The sequence below is a fragment of the Mya arenaria genome, chromosome 3 (genome assembly GCF_026914265.1).
Source record: "Mya arenaria isolate MELC-2E11 chromosome 3, ASM2691426v1".
NCBI lineage: Eukaryota > Metazoa > Mollusca > Bivalvia > Myida > Myidae > Mya > Mya arenaria.
Genome location: NC_069124.1, coordinates 72,705,541 through 72,725,421, shown reverse-complemented (window position 1 = coordinate 72,725,421; position 19,881 = coordinate 72,705,541). Strand labels below are relative to the sequence as shown.

Sequence of the window (19,881 nt, the reverse complement as noted above, 5' to 3'; positions counted from 1 at the left end):
CAAAACAAAATCACATAAGCCAGTTTATTGAAACTGCAGTTTACAGCATAGAAGTCCAAAACAGTAAACACTGGAAAATATTGTATAACAGCACTATTTATGAAGAAAATCAAAGTCATGATGATAAACAAGCACATTTTTTAAACGAGTCTCTCAATTAATTATTTTACATGATCGCATCAATATAACAAGTGTTCTGTGTAGAATCTTGCTGTATCAGGTCCGCAGTTTATTTCTTTGCTGGCTTCTTGGCTCCCTTGACACCTTTGGCAGCTGGCTTCTTGGCCTACAATAAAGCATAAAAGGTGTTTGACAACAGCCAGTCATTTTGTTATGAAAAACAAGGTTGAAAATGTTTCTGTGTTGAAATAAAACATAAAATCTTCACATATGAATGCATGATTTAACACATAAAAACAATTATTGTAAAACATGCACCAGTTAAACTTAGTTCTTTTATCTGCTTACCGTAGCTGCTGCAGGCCTCTTGCTGTCTACAACACCAGAGCGAGCACGCTTGCGACGTGCTTCGATCTCCTGGGCAGCCTTACGAACCACTTTGTCATATGGGTTGAGACGAGTCATTACGCGCTGGTTCTTTAGAGGATTCTTCTTCAAGATTCTACGCTTATTTTCCTTCCTGAGGACATAAACAAATTGATTATCAATCTGTGGACAATGACAGGTAGTCCAGTGCAAACCATTCACAATTTTATAATTTTAAACTTCAAATTTGTATATGTACCAAGAGAACTATCATTCTTGAACTATAGCTCAAGTGAAAAATTATGACAAAAGAGAAGCATCTTTAAAAACCCTGAAATGCTGTACTTCAGTATGGTAGTTGTCTGATCATTGTGATCAGTAACACGGACCATAATATCATCACAGTACAAGCAGAAAGGTCAATTAAAAAAATTCAAATCTGGAAAAATATTCAAAGTACTTACTTAGGAGCTCGGAGGACAGCCTGAATTTCATCACTCTTCAGTAAACGGCTTAGATCAGTGTTAGTCATTTTAGTAGAAGGAAGACTGAAAACAAAATAACAATGATACATTTCAAATGTCAGAGTAAATAAATTTACTACCATTTGATAAAGTTGAAAGTTCAGCATTACAAAGCAAAACATCATTATATATTATTAGGTTTTATGACTGTGTATTGTGACATGTAGTTGTCTGGTGAATGGTGGTCATAGCATGACAATCACATGCCTATGTGCTGAAGTATCAGGCGACAAAATTTGTATTGTTTCAATTCTATGTAACAAATAAATGGTCTTTTTCATATTAACGAAGATGAAGTCTTTTTTATATTAAACAAGGTGAACATTTCTTTTTGAGTGAGGCTACCTACTTGTAGTCATTTTTCTCCTGTGATGGCGTTTTCCATGTGCCGTAAATACTGTCCAGTTTGTTGATGGCAGACTGGGTCCAGATGCAGAATCGACCAAGATGGCCACCAGGAGCAACTTTTACCAGGTTGAGACGGGCAACATTTAGTAATGTGATTCCTGAAATTGGTCAAATATTCGGATACAAATAACACTACCAGATAGCAGTTAACAATACCTAAAATGTAAACTCATTTTAATTTGTGCAACTTATTTTAGATCATACATAAAGCAACACAGGTTTATTTCAGTATGGTTAAGTATCTGATCACATAAAATCAGTAACACGGACCATATTTTCATCATATATATCTTGGGCAGCTAACAGATCTATTATATCAAATCATGCATCAACTGACTAAGCCGAGTCAACAGGTTTTAAATCCATTGTGGATAATGGTTTCATCTGATCACAAAAAATCAGTGACAAAGACCTTATTTCCATGGTGTCAATGTATAAACAATTTGATTTATAGATCATACATGATGAAGAAACACAGGTTTTAGATTTCAGTATGGTTAAATATCTGATCACGGAGTATCAGTAACACGGACCATATTTTCATCATATATCTAAAATTATCTTAGGCCACAACAAATTGATCATTTGTTTTACGGATTTTGCCAAAAAAAAGTAGGAGCGAGCGAGCGAAAAAAAAAAAAAATACTTTTTTTTAAATTTAAGGCAAATCAGAGGCGAGCGAAGAGCGAAAAATTAAAAAATAAATAAAAAAGTTTATTTCTTACCAAATTTATCATACAATTATGTCAAGAAATGCTTTTCAATTACAAACAAAGGTTCTCAGTCATAAATGAAAAGGTTTTGGTTGTATCACATGAAAATCTGTCTCAATATTTAACAAATGGCAATGAGATCCAGTGCTTTACTATTAACTTAAATTTAAACGTGGATATATTGTAAAGACAACATTCCTCATAGTAACGTGCAATTATTCAAAGACCAAAAAGAAAACTATTGTATTCATTTCGTAACTTACTATCACAAAAAAACATTTTAGACTAGTAAGAGTAATTCATCATTTGAGCATTTCCAAATATTGGGTCAGGTCTAAATTTGAACTTCTTGAAGCACTTGATAAAATTGTAGTGACATTGACATTGCAGAAGATTGAAAAAGTAAATAACACAGAGAACATTTCTAAAAAAAGAAACACTGTGGATTGAATTGGGGGACAACATACTTGAAGCAGGATCAAACAATTCTGCAAATGTGGCACCGGTTATTATTTTAAAGCAGGTGGTGTTTCCCTTTCAAGACCTCGCCTTGACCAAGAACCTATGCTGTAAAGGTCAGTGCCTTAAAAAGAATAACATGATGGCCCCATAGCTTCAATGACCGTAAGAAACAGGCCACTTTACTACAACTCGGTCAAAGAAAAAATTGGATAAGCACAAAGTCATTAAAACATTAAAATTAAAACAGTCATTTTACTTATAAAAGGTTTTATTTTCTGATTTAACTGATGTTATTTTCAAACTGTATGTGTTATGCAATAGTCAATTGTAACCACCAGCCCCCCCCCCCCCCCTCCAGGTCTGGGGAATAGCGGGGACTTTCGGTCCAGCCAACCCCGCCGGGCAAATCCACCGCATTCACCCGGCACTGCGGGGCCACAAAGGTTAAAACACGGTTCATTTACCCGGCTATCCTCGGACCTGAGGGGAGGGGGTGGGGGGGTCGTGGTTACAATTGACTGGTGCATATATACAGAATGTTTCTAAAACATTTACAAGTCCTACTATTTTTATCTGTTTTAAACAATTATGATTATATGAAAACTGAGACATTTAAGAATTTAAAAAAATTACTCACGAAAACATGTTCAATGGTTGTACCGTAAGTCGTGTGTTCGTGTATTTTAATATAAGGTTTGCACTCAAAATCCGATTTAGTTATTATTTAACACTAAATTTTGAGTACAAAACAATAAATTACTTAAAACACACATAAATAATTATTGCCTTCGACGCTGTGAAACTCTTGTTGTTTACTGAAGACTATAATCCATTGACTAGGACACTGATTTTCACTTAAAACGTGTATTTTACATTACAAATACTGAAAGTAACCTGAAACTTAATACCGGAAATGAATAACAACGGTGCGTCCTGCAAAATATTCCCGACAAAAAAAGACTGTCAACAAATATCGGCTATTTTGCGGTTACCCGGACCTTATTTTGTCCTGACACGAGGAAAGTTTGCTCGCGAAGAATGTAAAGCATGGAATTACCTTCAAAAAGGCGAGGTCGACGTTGCAGATTTAAATTCTAAGTAAAAGAGTTTCAGAAAATAGAGGAAATTTAGAAGTCAACAAAAAATATAAATATGCGTGGCCAAATAGTATGTGCGGGCGCAAAAAAAAAGTTTTTTTTATTTTTTTTTCGTTTGTCGAATTTTAGGTGCGGCAAATCCGACGAACAAATGATCAATTTGTTGTGGCCTTAGGCTTCACATATTAATAACTTCAAAATCATGCATCAACCCACTTAGCCGAGGTCTACAAGTTTTAGATTCAGTATGGTTAAGTGTCTGATCACAGAAAATCAGTAACACGGACCATATTTTCATCATATATCTGATAATCTTGAGCTGATGACGAATAAAATAATTTCAGGTTGACTAAATTACAGATTATGACTAAACTGACTCAGTAGAGATGGAGGTTTTAGACTTCAGTATGGTTAAATATCTGATCACAGAAAATCAGTAACACGGACCATATTTTCATCATATGTCTGATATCAAGCTGACAATAAATAACTTCAGATCATGCATAAACTGACTAAGGTGAGGAACAGAAGTTCACAGAATCATTTAACACAGAACATATTCATCATGATGACATCTCAGATCATAAAAGCAAATAAAATACCGCTGCAGTGCACTGCAGTTTGATCAATAACAGCAGAGGACATCAGTAATGGTGATTATCTGGTCACTGAAGTTCAGAAACACGGACCATTATTATCATCACAAGTCCCAAAATGTCAAGTTATTAAGCAGCTCTGTATGATTTCAACAATAATTACAGGAATTCGACCTATAATGGAACACTAGACACTATACCTGGAATATTTCTAAATGCTCTTGTTAAACCATTGTCTTGATTATAAATAATAAGTGGTCCCCGTCTTTGTATTCTGCGCCTATTCCTCATTTTTCCTTTTCCAGCTCGGAACCTCTTGGAGTTGTAAACCTTAAGTTTAAACAAATCTTAAGTAAAAATACGTGGTCAACACCTTGAGCTTTGAATAATATAAGACACTTCTTTACACTTTGTCAAGATATACAAGTAAAGCAATTTGAAAAATTCTGCCTTTTTCAAACTTAATAGCTGTCCAGTCATTAAATGGAAAACTATTGTAAAGAAATCATAACCAACCTCATAAAATTAGTTTATGACATAAGCTTAAGATTATATGTTTTGTGCTTGCCTTTAAAATGTCCCTCCAGGCTTTTAACTTTTTCAGGAGCTGCACAGCCTCCTTTGTCCTCTTGTACTCTTCAATTTTGTCGCTGACAACGAGGGGAACCTCTGGGATCTCTTCAATCATGTGTCCCTTTGACATGACAAGTGATGGGATCGCTGAGGCAGCAAGGGCAGAGCAGATTGCGTATCTTCTCTGGTTGATATTGATTCTCCTGTGCCACCTACGCCAGGTTTTGGTTGGAGCAAACATGCGACCTCCACGGCACATGTTACCAAATGCACCCTGGCCAGATCTGTGGGTACCACCACCTCTCACACGTGGAATACGTGCCACAGCTCTGCCAGTTCCCCAGGATTCAGCAGAGGTTTGATGACCTGAAACACAATTTGCATAGAATGACATCATAATGAGAAAAAATATTAAATTAAAATGCAAGGATCAAAGTAAAGAAAAAAGGTGTATAACTACCAACATCGCATGTCTTGTTCCATGACCATGTGGTTTTACATAAATAATCCTCGTCAATAATGAAATTATTGCTGACAAAACTGCTTACCTGCTTTCACACTAACAGCATATGGCTGTCGGCTGTTCTTCTTCATTTCAGCATGGACAAAGCTGACAATGTCTGGCCGGATTGGAGCCTTGAACACTGCAGGCAGGGACACATTAATGTCTGTCGTCTCGCCCTTCTCATTGTACACCGATATAAGTGGTCTCGCCTAAACAAAAATATACTTTAGACTTGACTTGAATGATTGAATTCTCAAACATAAGGATTCTTGGGTGTCCTTTCGCACAAAACGTGACCTCGCCCAGGCATTCGCGAAATCATATGACATGCATTTGAGATCGTAAAAATATCATGTAATTTGTGCAAAATCTCTAATAATAATACGTCAATTGATATTTTGCGATACCAATAATTAAAGGTTCACACAAAAACACAAAATTATGCCCAATGTCAATGAGAAATCGTACCATTTTAGCTCTATATTTTCACAACGTGTCGAGGCGCCCGGAACGTGATCGGAAAGGACTACATCGAGCAATTATACAGAATAATAGATAACCGAGTCCCTTCAATAAAAAACACCTAAAATGTAAAGGTAAATGTGAAAAACAGTTTAAAATATTATTATAAAATGAAAACATAGTTTTATCAACATTAAAGACATTTAATTTGGCATTGTTTCGGATCTATTTTTGTTGAGGTTGTTAGGCTAAGTCGCTTAAAACATTGTCAATTAAAACTTTTAACGTAAGCGGCTACTTAATTATTTTTTTAGAAGGAAACCAAAACGTCTCAAAAATGTCACTTGTTGCCTATGGTTCGAGCGATGACAGTGAAGGTACTGACACGGATGACGTACAGCCGTCTGCTTCATCCATGCAAACGTCAGTTGCATTTAACAAAAACAGTAATGCTAAACATACTGCTGTCAGTGTTGACCAGATATCTGATTCAGATGATTCAGACAGAGAAACTCCTGCAGGACCTGGACAAGAATCTACATCAAATCTGCTTGCAGGTATGGCACACACTAAAATGAAGTAACATGAAATTATAATGTAGTGAACAGAAGCAAAGAATGATGTAACATTAATCCGAATAAATGTGGACAGATTTTTTAATGATTTTTTTATATGGTAACGTCTATTATTTTAGACTGGATGTAACATGTACCGCAGTATAAAACTGGCTGCACATATTAAACATAGATAAAATTTAGATATAAATTACATGAGTTTGTATACACATCACCAGTGGTCGAAATTACCACAAGCCCGCATGCCCTGCACTGGTAAAATGCTTTCGGGGCTTGCTCAAATTCTGGGTTTTATATAGCTAAAGAACTTCAGCGTACACATTATATAGTACCTTTTTGGATGTATTCGCTGAAGAAAACGCCGTATCCAAACCCTACCAGAATTCGTGACATTTTTATGTCACGCTGTTATTTCACTTGTATGCATTGTACATACAACATAACTGTTTCCTCAGGTAAATGAAGTAAAATGTAGTTCACAAACACATTTTCAACACCAAAAAATGCTTTAAAGATAGTTGATTTAGCATTTTAATAAATCCTATTACAAGCATTCCTTAACTAGGTCATAGTTGTGTTCAAATTTAATCACGTGACACCAAGATTTACCCATTTGGCCTCACAAATGTAGTGTTTATTTTGCTGTTATTTTTTCTATTTCGAATAATAAGTAAATAACTACGGTAATAACAAATTTAGAATAAATAAATTGTTTTTACTTATCAAAACGTATTTTCAGCCTTACTGCAATTGGATTCAACTAAATGAACAATGTGCATCCGATACTATAAATAGAAATTCCATCGACGTCATCATGGTCATGTGATTGCATTGCATCATCAATTGATTCTGGTAGACTTTACCATGGGGGTTACGCCATAACTTTAATGTGTTGTAAACATCAAAAAAATAAATATCAACATTAAAGTTATGGAAGCCAGAACTAGGTTTTATACTGCAGGGCTTGTTCAAAAATGTATTGCGAAGCATTAGTGTATGAATTCGGGCTTGTTCATCCAAAAGACTAATTTCGATGACTGCATCACAGTAGAAGACTGGCTGCACATATAACACATACATTAGATAAAATTTAGATATAAATTACATGAGGTTGTATACACTGTTATTCATATTCCTCTTTATTTGTTTTACAATAAAGTTAAATAATAGCAATTGAAGCTTATGAACACGTCTTGTAAGAGAATATATCAAATATACTTAGAAATTCCGCAAGTGTGATTCAAACCTGCAACGTCTAGTACCTTGAAGCCTGTGGCAGACATCACATGCCTTGTAGTTAATGCACTAGTCAATTGTAATCATGCTCCCCAGGTCCGTTGAATAGCGGGGACTTTGACTTTTGGTCCAGCCAAGCATGGGTAAAATTCTTGCTCCGCTAGAAGACACTAATCACCGCATTCACACGGCACTGTGGGGCCACCTGGAAGGTAAAAACATGGCCCATTTAACCGGCCATCTCCAGTATACCCTGGACATTGGGGGAGGGGGCAGGGGGGTGTGGTTACAATTGACTGGTGCATAAATATGATGACATACTGATTATAATGGTATGCTACTGTCAGTGTTATCTCTGTAATAAAGCTTTTTTTGCCCCCCCCCCCCCCCCCCCCACATGTGTTCCACATACCAAGCAACGTGTCGCGTGCAAGACCCGTGTCCCTACCTCAAAGGTCAAGGTCACACTTAGTGTTTATTCACAATGGAGTGCTGCATATAAGGACATAGAGTATAGGTTGTCGTGTCCGGGCTGTAACTTTCCCTTGTATGGACAGATTTTAAAATAACTTGCCACATGTGTTCCACATACCAAGACGACGTGTCGCGTGCAAGACCCGTGTCCCTACCTCAAAGGTCAAGGTCACACTTAGTGTTTATTCACAATGGAGTGCTGCATATAAGGACATAGAGTATAGGTTGTCGTGTCCGGGCTGTAACTTTCTCTTGTATGGACAGATTTTAAAATAATTTAGACATTACTTTGTACTACATATTGTATTTATATTGCATGCACCTTCCTTGCAATTTGAATTTCAGGTTTGCCTGAGCCCAAATCTGGTTTCTCAAGTGTGACAGAAGAGACAGACATATTGGAAGATGAGGTGAAGCCAAAGGCCTCCCAGGTGGCAGACATCCCCAAGCCCGCACCCAAAAAAGGCAGACAGCCTGTCAGAATCACCATACCTGCACTACCAGTAAGAGCTGTAACATAAAGCCGAGTATTATTATGCTGCATCTGTACAAAATGACAATTTATATTTGAAAATCAATGCTACAGAAACATTTTTTTAAAACCATTTGAAGTTATTCATGCACATGTACCAGGGTACTTCTCTGTAATGCTTAATCATTTTGATTCTGAATAATTAAAAAAAAATATATAGACAAAGTGTTTCTGTAAAATGGGCATGAAAGTTTTATTAATTTTTCAGGACTCTGATGAAGAGGATGAACCTGCAAAGAAGAAACCCAGAGTTGGACTTGGTTCAGTAAGTGCCACCAGTCCATATTAAATCAATTCAAAGTATTGATAATGAGTTAATGGCAATGGATATGATTGTATTGTTATGGGCCGAGACATTTAAAATGACATTAAAATAAAATATAGGAAAGTTCTGATTTGTTATCAAACTGGAAAGGAAGTAAAATACTGAAAAAAATATATATAATAATTATATATATAAGAAAAATCACACAAATTTATTTCTTAACATTCAGGCATTACAACTTTATTATTAGATTAAAAACAAGCATAGAAAGGATGGAAATGCATGAATTTCAAAAATGTACACATTGCTGTCATATCAGAGCGCAGCTTAAGAGTTTTTTTCCAATCATATATTCATGGTTGCAATTTGCCAATGACATTTAGAAACAAATATTTTGCCTACAAAGATTACCCAATATTTATTTAAAGTTAGAATTCTATTCACTTTCTGACACTTGCCAAGTATTGAACTGTATTTCCTAATCTTGATATTTGGTCATACCCTTAAGATGGCCGGATATGATTAACTTTTGAGGAAAAAGGATGAGTGTTATTGTGGGTTTTCCTTTAACGGAGCTCTTGCCCGAATTCCAAAATCATTGAGATCTCCTACTTCATATCAAAGTTTATCTGTCGGTTACAATGTACACAATGTATCTTCCAGGGGAAGTCAGGCCTGACATCACTGCTTCCTCCGCCAGTTCATGCAACCAAGAAGGAAGCAAATAGGATTCTTTTGCCATATTCCCTCACAAAGAAATCTCAGTCAAACACTACTACAAAACCTAAACCTCCTCTTAAGGTGTCTACAGCTACTGTAAAATCTGGCATAGTATCCAGTCTAGCCAAGTATGGCAGTGACAGTGATGAGGAAGAGGAAGAATCTGATGAACCAGTCAACTTCTTTTCTCTTGGCTCAGATAGAGAAAATAATGAGGAGGTGGTAACTGTGACTGAATCACCTGCTGAGAGATTACAACAGGTCGATAAAAGGGAGACAAATGTGATGAGTGACAGAAGTGTTTCTACTGTACCTCTACCCCCTGGGCCTATCAGGGGCTCATTAAAACTTCCTGCCCCTACACACAAACCACAGAGCGAAACTGTAAAACACAGTGCCCACCCAAATGTAGACAGTGTAACTAGTAAAAATGTGTCCTATTCTGATGATAGTGACTCTATAGGTTCAACCACAGTGTCATCAAATGCACCTACTGTGGATCCTGATGCCCCATTGATCTTCAAGGGCGGGGTAACCAAGCGCCATCCTAGTCTTCCTGCTACTTCACAGGATGTAGGACCCATGTTGCCTGAAGCTCAGGCAGGATACAGCAACTATGATGTAAGATCATTTATATTGTTCCGCCGCCGACCAGCCCTGCCCTAGTGCGGACGGTAACATTTCCAGGCTATTGTACTGGTCTTATGACAATATGTTATGTGGGTTTGATGTATAGTTTCTGCAGGGTTTTCTCTTAGTATGCATAAACCAGAACAAGATGTCAACTTAAGTCAAGACATTTATTTCCAAGTCGTACGTTAACACTTAAATAGTTGCATCATGGTAAGTTATACGGATACACAAGCATACATATCATATCGTACGAGTATCATCTCCGAGCCCCAGAAGCCAGGAATAAGCCTTAAGGTAAGGGGATTTGTTTTATAGTCAGGATGGTCCAGAATAATATGGTATTTCTCCGAATATTTAGTATTATATAAGTTACGGTATAGATTTCATTACCTCGCTTACTAAGCGGTTCATGTCCGGATGATCCGGAGAATGAGGTTTACAAGGATCATAAATAGAAGGATGGTTACAAGGTTTTAGGGAGATTGACAAAGCGTCCCCAAATTTGGGGGGGTTTATATACAAAAAGTAGAGGCTCCGGTGACGTCATCAATAAGATGACATACATCGGAGAAAAGAATCGAGCACTGCCATTTCCGTCATACGCGGACATTACCGATTACCACTTCGGCAACTCTCGGTTTTAACGGAGAATCTCGAGCATAGAAAATGGCGCTTGATAGGCTAAACTCTAGGTGGGAAAGGTGTGATGATTAAAAGGTTATTTTATCTGTTTGGCCGAGAACTAAGGACTTATCCTGAAGTAGGAAATACTGTACTGAGAAGATGGTTATTTTTAGACACAAATATAAACAGAGTACATGTGTACATGTATAAAACGATTTGATTATGACAACATGACGAGCGCTGCCTAACAATATATAGTCTGTATAATAAATAACTATTACACCTAACATAATATGTGAAAATCTTATTATCATTAAAACTTTGTACTTGGGATGTACTTTTTTGGATTGATGATATACCTGTTCAAGAACCATTTATAACGTGCCCTAATACATTATATATTCACCACTTTCAAGATTTTTTTGTTAAGTGCATACCGGCATTTTGGAATTTTTAAAGATTCAGTATGCAATGACAAAAAAAATATAATCAGTTTTTGTTGTACTTTAAGCAGAGCAACACAGGTATGAGCCCTTCTTGATAGAGTTGAATAACAATAAGGCTGTGTAAGGCAGCCATTATTTCTTTTTCTGTATTTATGTTGTATACTTGCAGGGTTATGGGGCGGGCAGCTACCCTGAGCCTGAGGATGTGGAGGGATACCAACAAGACCAGGAGGTATGTCCAACATTTCTGTTTTCTGAGCTTGTCATGAATGCATTGAAGTTACCAATTACTAATGTTATCGTTATGTTCATTTGACCAAGTACTAGTTTACATTTAAAAACCAACAACACATGCACCAAATTACATTTCCTTATTTCTCTACCTTCCTGGTTTGTGCATTACTAGGCATGTATTAGACGGTAATTATTTGAAACATACTTTGGTAGTTCAAACTGAAACCGTAAAAAACATGTAACTGTCAAAAATAATACCGTACTCCAGGATACAGTTAAGTAAACATATATTTAAGTATACAAAGTTTTTTCAATTTAACAGTGAATTATTCCTCCATATTACCCAGTATTGCCAATTTTAGGGCTGATTGCCTTGGTTGGATTTTTTCATTTTTCTGGCCAGGAAAATCCACCCTTGGATTTTGTTTGCCAACTCTGATTTTGGGAGCATATTTAATATATACTCCAGCTTTGTTTAATGTTTCATTGAAAAAAGTATAGGTGATTAAAATAAATAACTTACTTGTTTATTAATCAATTCATCATGTGTTTAAAGCTTACGTTAATTGTTATAATGCTCTTATTGTAAGTTCAAAAATAGTAATAAATAAGTCATGGTACAGAAAGGTTAAAAGACAGCATTCTAACTTTGTTACATGTTTGCTAATAAACAGTTGTTGAACAGGAAACAAAACTGTTTAGACTGTATTAAGCACAAAAACTAGTAATACAGATAGTATGATCAAACCTCAATTCATTATAATCTTGGTGTTTATTTCAGTTCCTGCGGCTGCAAGGCAAGCAGCAACGGGGTCGTGAAGAGATTAACATCATCAACGTGAACGCAGATGATTTCACCGACCCGTCAGAGATCATGAAGAACATGACAGAGGAACAGTCGTACCAGTCTCACAAAAAGAATGGTGACCAGCCCTCATCACAGCAGAGACGCAAACATCAGATAGGATACCTAGCCTTCCAGGTGCGTTATTGTTGTATCATTATTGCTATTATTAATTAGTGTAGTCCATGTATCATTAAATGCTCTGGTCATTCTAAACATAAGTTATATTTGTAATACAGAGAAATATGTAAAGATCTAGTTTGATCTGCCTGTTAAGTCGAGTTTAAACATTCATTTCTCAAAAGTACTCTCAGTTCATTTAATCAAGTTTAGTTCACTTCAGTGCTGATAAAATTGAGTGTGAGGGATCACAGTATTCAAATTAGGAAACTCTTTTTATATGGCAGGCATACCTCATATAAAAAAAAGCTTTGTATTTTTAATTTTTTTTCAGGCGAAGGAAAGAGAGCTAGAACTGAAAAACCAGTGGTCCCAGAACAAAATGACCCGCAAACAAACACAGGCAAAATATGGATTCTAGAGCTACTAATGATTGTGGACAATTGTGCGTTCAGCCAGTTAGATACAGTGAAACAAAGTACATTCATCATGTGCTAAGATATCTTGGTTCAAATATACAATGACCTGCATCTTGGTTATAACATAGACAGAGTTTATTGGCAATCGGCAAACAGTTAACATTATTATTTTATGACCATATATTTAGAAGTGAACATGGAAGATCCACTTATGGATTACATTATGTATGCCCCTTTAATGAAAGCTAAGATCATGTGAACTTCAGTTAGTGCTTCATATAAATTTTGCCACTCCCTTGTTTTGTAATTTTAGCAAATTAAACAAATTATAAAACATCTTGACTTTCATTTATGCTGAGAAATGATGTTTATTTGCATACAAGTGTAAGATGCACTGGTGTCTGGTGGATCACATTTTTGGTCAAAGGAGAAGGTCTTGCTATGAATAAACAAACGCTCATCAATAAACATCATTTTGCTGACAATGTCAGGTTTATACCCCTTTCTAAGCTTACTTTATGCTATGTTTCAAATTAATTTCATAAAAATAAACGTAAATATTTGCAAATTAATTATTAAGAGTCTGCCAATTGGGCTGGTCATGAGAGTTACAATATGTATCATTATTATGTCTCCCCCATAAATAGGGAGTCTGATTGTTTTGCTCCAGTTGTTTGTCCATCTTTCTGTCTTTGTATGTCACAAATAATATCAGGTCCATATCTCTTGAAACCCTCAAAGGATTTTGAAATTACTCGCCACAAATGTTCACCATATTGAGATGATGACAATTTTTACACTAGGACAGGATGATGACGAGCTAAGGGTTTTCAGGGGTGGAAGTAACCTATGGCCTGGCAACATATATTGGTAATGATCTAATGACAAAGCAGCGACTAAAACTGAGCTGTCTTCACAGCCAAGGCAAAAAGGCTTATTACCACAAGGATGAACTAAAATTCTTCGAAGAAGCATGTATCAGGCTAATCAGAATGAATGCATAATGAAGACAGACAGCACAGCACGCGGACCACTGAATGTGACAGCAAACTTCGAAGCCAATGAGCATGACACACATAATCATGAAACAGACCTGGACACTAAAGCCACCAGAGACTATCAACCTGTGCCTGATAATTTAGATATGACTAAATAGGATGAAGGTCAAGGCCCGTATAATAGAGACTTGGATATAGTTGTATGGAATATAGATGGTTTATCCAACACTGTTTTTGAACAAGATTTATTTATTTTTTAGATTTATTTAATTATTTAGATAGCTTAGATATCTTTGTATTCTTAGAGACCTGGAACTTACTAAAACTGTATACAAATTTTGATTGTCCTTTTTGTAAAGCTATTATATAGAAGATCTGTGTTAAGTAGAGCAATGTCAGCTATTGTGGTATTTATTCATCAGAGGGTTTCATAATAATATGTAACAAGGATATTTGATACTTGCGATTTTGATATATTTATAAAGATAGATAAAACAGTCATTAATAGCAATACTGACATGATAAAATGTTGAACTTACTTTAATACCACCAAAACAGTCAAATTATTACCAAGGCATATTTAACAAAGGCATAGATATGTTAGAACATACTCCTTATGAGTATTACATTGACATTGGAAAAAACTTCATAATTGCAGGAGACTTAAATGCTCAAAGAGGTTCCTTAACAGGAACCCTGATTTTAACCTACTTTTTAACATATTAGAACCATATGAAGATATTTTAGATGATTCACACATTCCTGATGGATGTTCACTAGATCCTAAAACTAATTCGTTTGACCTTAATTTGATTGATTTTTGCAAACTCCGGTTAAAGTTTTAGGGCAAGTTGGGATTTTCACCAATTTCTTCTATACCCTTTATTTATTTGAATACTTTGGGTTCTAACTTATATCTCAAACACTGTTCATTCAATGGCCTTGATACTTTAAACAGCAGCCATCACACAGTAAGGTTACATAACTCCGTATTCAACTTAAATACAGAATATGGCCCTTAATTGATTTTATTGCTTTTGACAGGCATATTTTTATATTTTTTACTAATTTGAAACCTGGTTATTAGAATGATCACATCATTGTTCGGGCAGGCCTGCTGGAGGGCAGCTTAAAACTCACATATGGAATCAAATAATTTGAATTAGGTTTGACATATAGGGACCAAACTTGGTATATAGGAAGAGTTTATAAAGATTTTTCATGGGATTGCATTTGGGGCCCTTAGGATCAAGGTCAAGGTCACTGTTTACCAAGAGTCATGGTCAAGGTCACTGTTACTTAAACTAGAAAAATGGTAAGTACAGAATAACTGAATTGAGGGTCAACATATTGTGATCAAACTTGGTATATAGAAAGAGTTTATGGAAAGCTTTCTTAGAATTGTGTATGGGGCTGCTACGGACAAGGTCACTGTCACTAAAAATAGAAAAAAATTGTTGGTACTGAATAGCTTTGATTAGGGTTGACATATTGTGACCAAACTTGGTATATAGAAAGAGTTTATGGAGAACTTTTATGGGATTGCGTTTTGGGCCCCTAGGGTCATGGTCAATGTCATTGGTACTAAAAACTAAAAAAATAACCCTTTTGTAAGTTTAGTTAGAAATTTGTCTAGTTCGAATATGGGTCATGTGTTAAGAAATGAGTCACTATGCCAAAACAACTTGTTGTCATGTATATTGTTTGCTCCACGACGGCCTTGTTTATCTTTATATAACTTAACAATAGGTAATTATATGTCCTTCTTTCTCAACCTCTCTTTTCATGCTCTGGTGGGCATATTAAAATCACGTCCTTCTGTCCCATTTTCCGTGTCAGGGTAGTAACTTTGTCTTTGAGGTAGGGATTTTAAAATGAGTTTGCACATGTGTTCCTACTACATATTTCAGGTCACACTTACAGGTTTATTATTATGGAATGCTGTTTATATGCATATACAGTAATGCATACAATAAATGTATAAGTGCGAAGCCGCAAATTTTCAACAGTTTGGGGCCACGGCTGTTGCGCCCTATGGACTTTAATGTTTCTGAGAAAAACTTAATAAGTTTAGTTAGGGTTGACATACGTTGAGTTGTAGTAGAAATTGGATATTATTTGAAGGATTAACAGATATATCAATATGAACTTGTGTGATGTACAGGAACCACAACCCTTTGAGCAATTGTTACCAAATTACATCCCATGATTTGAAAACAACAATATGTTAAAACATGTTTGTAATGAAATAAGTGAACAATGAGTTATCGGATATAACATATCATATAACATATATAATGTCAGTAATGCATATGCATGTTGCATATTGTTCCCAAATTGTCTCCCTTTACACAAAATGTTGAATCATAAGAATTTACTTTTCATTATTACTTGAAAAGTGTTAGATAGAAGTGAATGAAACTTGAAACATCAATAAATGACAGTGTTGTTCTTGTGTTTAGCAAATCGTCCCTTGATATGATAAAATAACAATGATAACATAAATAATGCAAGAAGTGAAATGGCAATGATCACTCAAACACAGCATAACTTGATTGTGTTGTTACAAATTGTCTCCATTGATAAACAAGTATACTTGCTACAAAATACTCACAAAATATAATGAAAATATGTATTTGTACCCATATGGAGCCTAAACCCTGTGATCCTTAAGTTACCTCCCTGGATAGTGATTTGTTTTGAGTCACCTTTTTTAGGAAAGTATTGATTTTTCTTTTGCTTCAAACGGGTGTCAATTGTGGATATGTGCATAGCACAAGTTTTTTTTTTAATAATTATTTTAACATACATGTATGTTGCCGTCGAATTATCTCCTTTTAATCAATATTCACACATGATCAGTTTATTGTATATAAGAAATGTGCATATAATTCAACAACAAAAAAATCTTTTCAGTGGAAAACTTACCTATGACCTATGAACAACATCTGTTTACAAATTAACCTGTATAGCTCCGACCCATGATGGCCATCACACTTTTAACTTGCGTATTGCTACCTCTGTTAATTCAGCTATATTCAGAGCCCTTACCACATCCAGTGATGGATCTTGTTATAAGATGAGTGTAGATTAGCAAAAGATGAAGTGGAATTCTTTATAAGCTCGACTATTTGAAGAATAAGGAGAGCTATCCTAGTCACCTGAGCGTCAGAGTCGGCGTAACCACTTATGTTAAAGTTTGCGTACCACCTCAAATATTTTCAAAGTCAATTTATGTAAATATCTCAGCACATCATGTATTGAATTGAAATCTAATCTAACAGTGATCCATGCATGTTTCGCCAAAACATTCCATCCATACACCGAAAAGCGGCGAATTGTCGAGCGCGCTGTCTCTGTGACAGCTCTTGTTTTTATAACGACTGCTATTACACATGCTAAAGCTATGATTATATTTCAAATGATCATTCTAATTTCATTCTCCTGGAAAGAAAAAACAAACAAAAATTATTCTTATAAATTAATATGAGCCGTCTCTAATTTGACACATTAACGGATTTTTCTGTCATTTAGTTATAATTTGATGTTCTTGACAATAATAGGTAATTAATATTACAGCGTTATTCAATTATTAAAGAAATATACCCGGCAAAGCAAACTCGTCAATCAGCTTATAAAAGCACTATCATAACCTTTCTGCAACAAAGAGACAGTCATATTGTACAGCGCCAGATGCGATTTCGGACTAAGTTTTTGGCACTTTAAAGAATTAATTTATAGAGGCTACGTAGTAAATTCTTCATTGATACGTAAAATAATACTCTCATTGGTTGACGGTGGGAGTCGGCTTTCTTTGATGTGTGAAGTCGATTGACTGGCTTCAGATGTCGCACTTTATTCAAAATTGTCAGGTTGTGTACTTTGGCGGAGCAAAAGCAACAACCACTTAATGCACAAACACATTTTGTTCCTTTTTAAACAGTATTAATTGGTGAACACTAGCACCCACATGTTCAAACCAATCAACATGGAACTTGGTGTGTGTTATTTCAAAGCAAGGCCAAGCTCAGGTATGGTCAAAAGGTAGGTCACTAGGTCAAATAACAAGTTTATTGGCAATATCGGCAATACATAAGCCTTTGGCCATGAACATACACATAGGATGAGATGTACACAATTTAAAAAGGTGACAAATACAAAATAAACTAAAAAAAAACAACACACACACACGTACATAATATAAAGAACACAATCATAATTTACTTTATTGTAACTAAGAAGCAACTGCATCAATGCTGGCAGAACGTCGTTGAAAAGCATTGTAAATCTATTTATATACAATTCTTATATTGTTTGTGTTTTTTGAAGACATTAAAACCCTAAATTTATTCAAGGTATTCCATGAATTGGAAATATTGAATTGTTGACGTAAATCATAATAAAAAGGACAAGCAAGCAAAAAATGAAATTCAGACTCAACCATATTAGTATTGCATAGTTTACATTTTCGTTCTAGACGTGCAACATTATTAAACCTTCCAACTTCTATTTCAAGAGAGTGAGAACATAGTCGGAATCTCGATAATGCAATTCTATATTTATCATAAATATTTAAATTGAGATACTTTTCAAAATCAAAATTTACCTTGAATTGTTTATAATAATTTAACTTTGGTTGTGAATGAATGGTATCAGTCCACTGCTGTACATATTGATCGTGGAGGCGTTGTCTTAATGATATAAAACAAGAATTGTTTATATGGTCAGAAGACAAAACATAACTAAAACCGAGGGTGTCTAACACATTCTTTACAGATTTAGACCAATTATCCTTAGCATTGCAGTAAACAAAACTAGCATCATTAACTTGTTCACAATATATATTATTTATAAGCGAGGTTGGGGAAGATTTGATTTTGCACCAAAATTTAAGTGCTCTGATTTTACATAACAATGTTAAAGGAAATCGTCCTAGCTCTCAAAGAAAAGCAGCATTAGAAGTTTGAGAGCGAACTCCAAGAATATGTTTACAATATTTAAGGTGGAGTTTATCCACCTCTTTCATGTCATATATACCCCAAACCTCACAACCATACATAAGAATAGGAAAACTTGAAAACTTGAAACTTGGTCAAATAACAGGCAATCTGTATGGACATTGTAGAGGCTACATTATGTGTCAAATAATCACGAAACTTAGTCAAAGTAAGCGTATACATTAATTCTTTTAAAGCCAGGTTGGATTATACTTAATGTTGGGTAAAGATGTAAATAGCTATCAAATAAAGCGGGTCTTTATGAAATTTACACCAATTTAATATATGGGTTAAATCCTGTTAAAAGGTGGATTATGTCAAATGTTCATAACACTTTGTTGCCATATTAGAGGCCCAACGTTTTTCTTTCATCTTTAATTATGTCATCGTCATATTTTTTTGTGAGTTTTTGGTCCAGTTCGAATATGGGTCATGTCGTGTTAAGAAATGAGTCACTATGCCAAAATAACTTGTTGTCATGTATATTGCTTGCTTCACGACGGCCTTGTTTATCTTTATATAACTTAACAATGGGTAATTATATGTCCTTCTTTCTCAACCTCTCTTTTCATGCTCTGGTGGGCATATTAAAATCACGTCCTTCCGTCCCATTTTCCGTGTCAGGGTAGTAACTTTGTCATTGAGGTAGGGATTTTAAAATGAGTTGGCACATGTGTTCCTACTACATACTTCAGGTCACACTTACAGGTTTATTATTATGAAATGCTGCTTATATGCATATACAGTAATGCATACAATAAATGTATAAGTGCGGAGCCGCAAATTCTCTACAGTTTGGGGCCACGGCTGTTGCGCCCTATGGACTTTAATGTTTCTGAGAAAAACTTCCAAAATTAATGTCAAGAAGGAAGTTTCAAGCACTATGCTAACCATAATAGGCTCATAATTATACATGTCCAAAATAACTCTTAGAAAAT

At 35.4% G+C, this 19,881-nt stretch overlaps 2 protein-coding genes across 2 annotated transcripts; one reads left to right on the top strand and one right to left on the bottom strand.

Annotated features, from left to right (window-relative positions):
- Window positions 1-10: 10 nt before the first annotated feature.
- On the bottom strand, window positions 11-5,917 carry LOC128227849 (60S ribosomal protein L4-B-like). Its single transcript, XM_052938745.1, has 8 exons — window positions 5,833-5,917; window positions 5,408-5,573; window positions 4,855-5,225; window positions 4,487-4,616; window positions 1,360-1,516; window positions 951-1,034; window positions 469-640; window positions 11-286 (listed from the first exon to the last, which is right to left on the bottom strand). Exons 1-8 carry the CDS (start codon window positions 5,833-5,835, stop codon window positions 230-232), a joined length of 1,140 nt encoding a protein of 379 aa, XP_052794705.1. The 5' UTR covers window positions 5,836-5,917; the 3' UTR covers window positions 11-229.
- A 194-nt stretch (window positions 5,918-6,111) lies between these two features.
- Window positions 6,112-13,284, top strand: LOC128227847 (proline-rich protein PRCC-like). The gene is made up of 7 exons (XM_052938744.1): window positions 6,112-6,383; window positions 8,457-8,614; window positions 8,852-8,908; window positions 9,572-10,249; window positions 11,501-11,563; window positions 12,347-12,547; window positions 12,864-13,284. The coding sequence occupies exons 1-7, from the start codon at window positions 6,164-6,166 to the stop codon at window positions 12,948-12,950; spliced, it is 1,464 nt and encodes a 487-aa protein (XP_052794704.1). The 5' UTR covers window positions 6,112-6,163; the 3' UTR covers window positions 12,951-13,284.
- The last annotated feature ends 6,597 nt before the right edge of the window (window positions 13,285-19,881 follow it).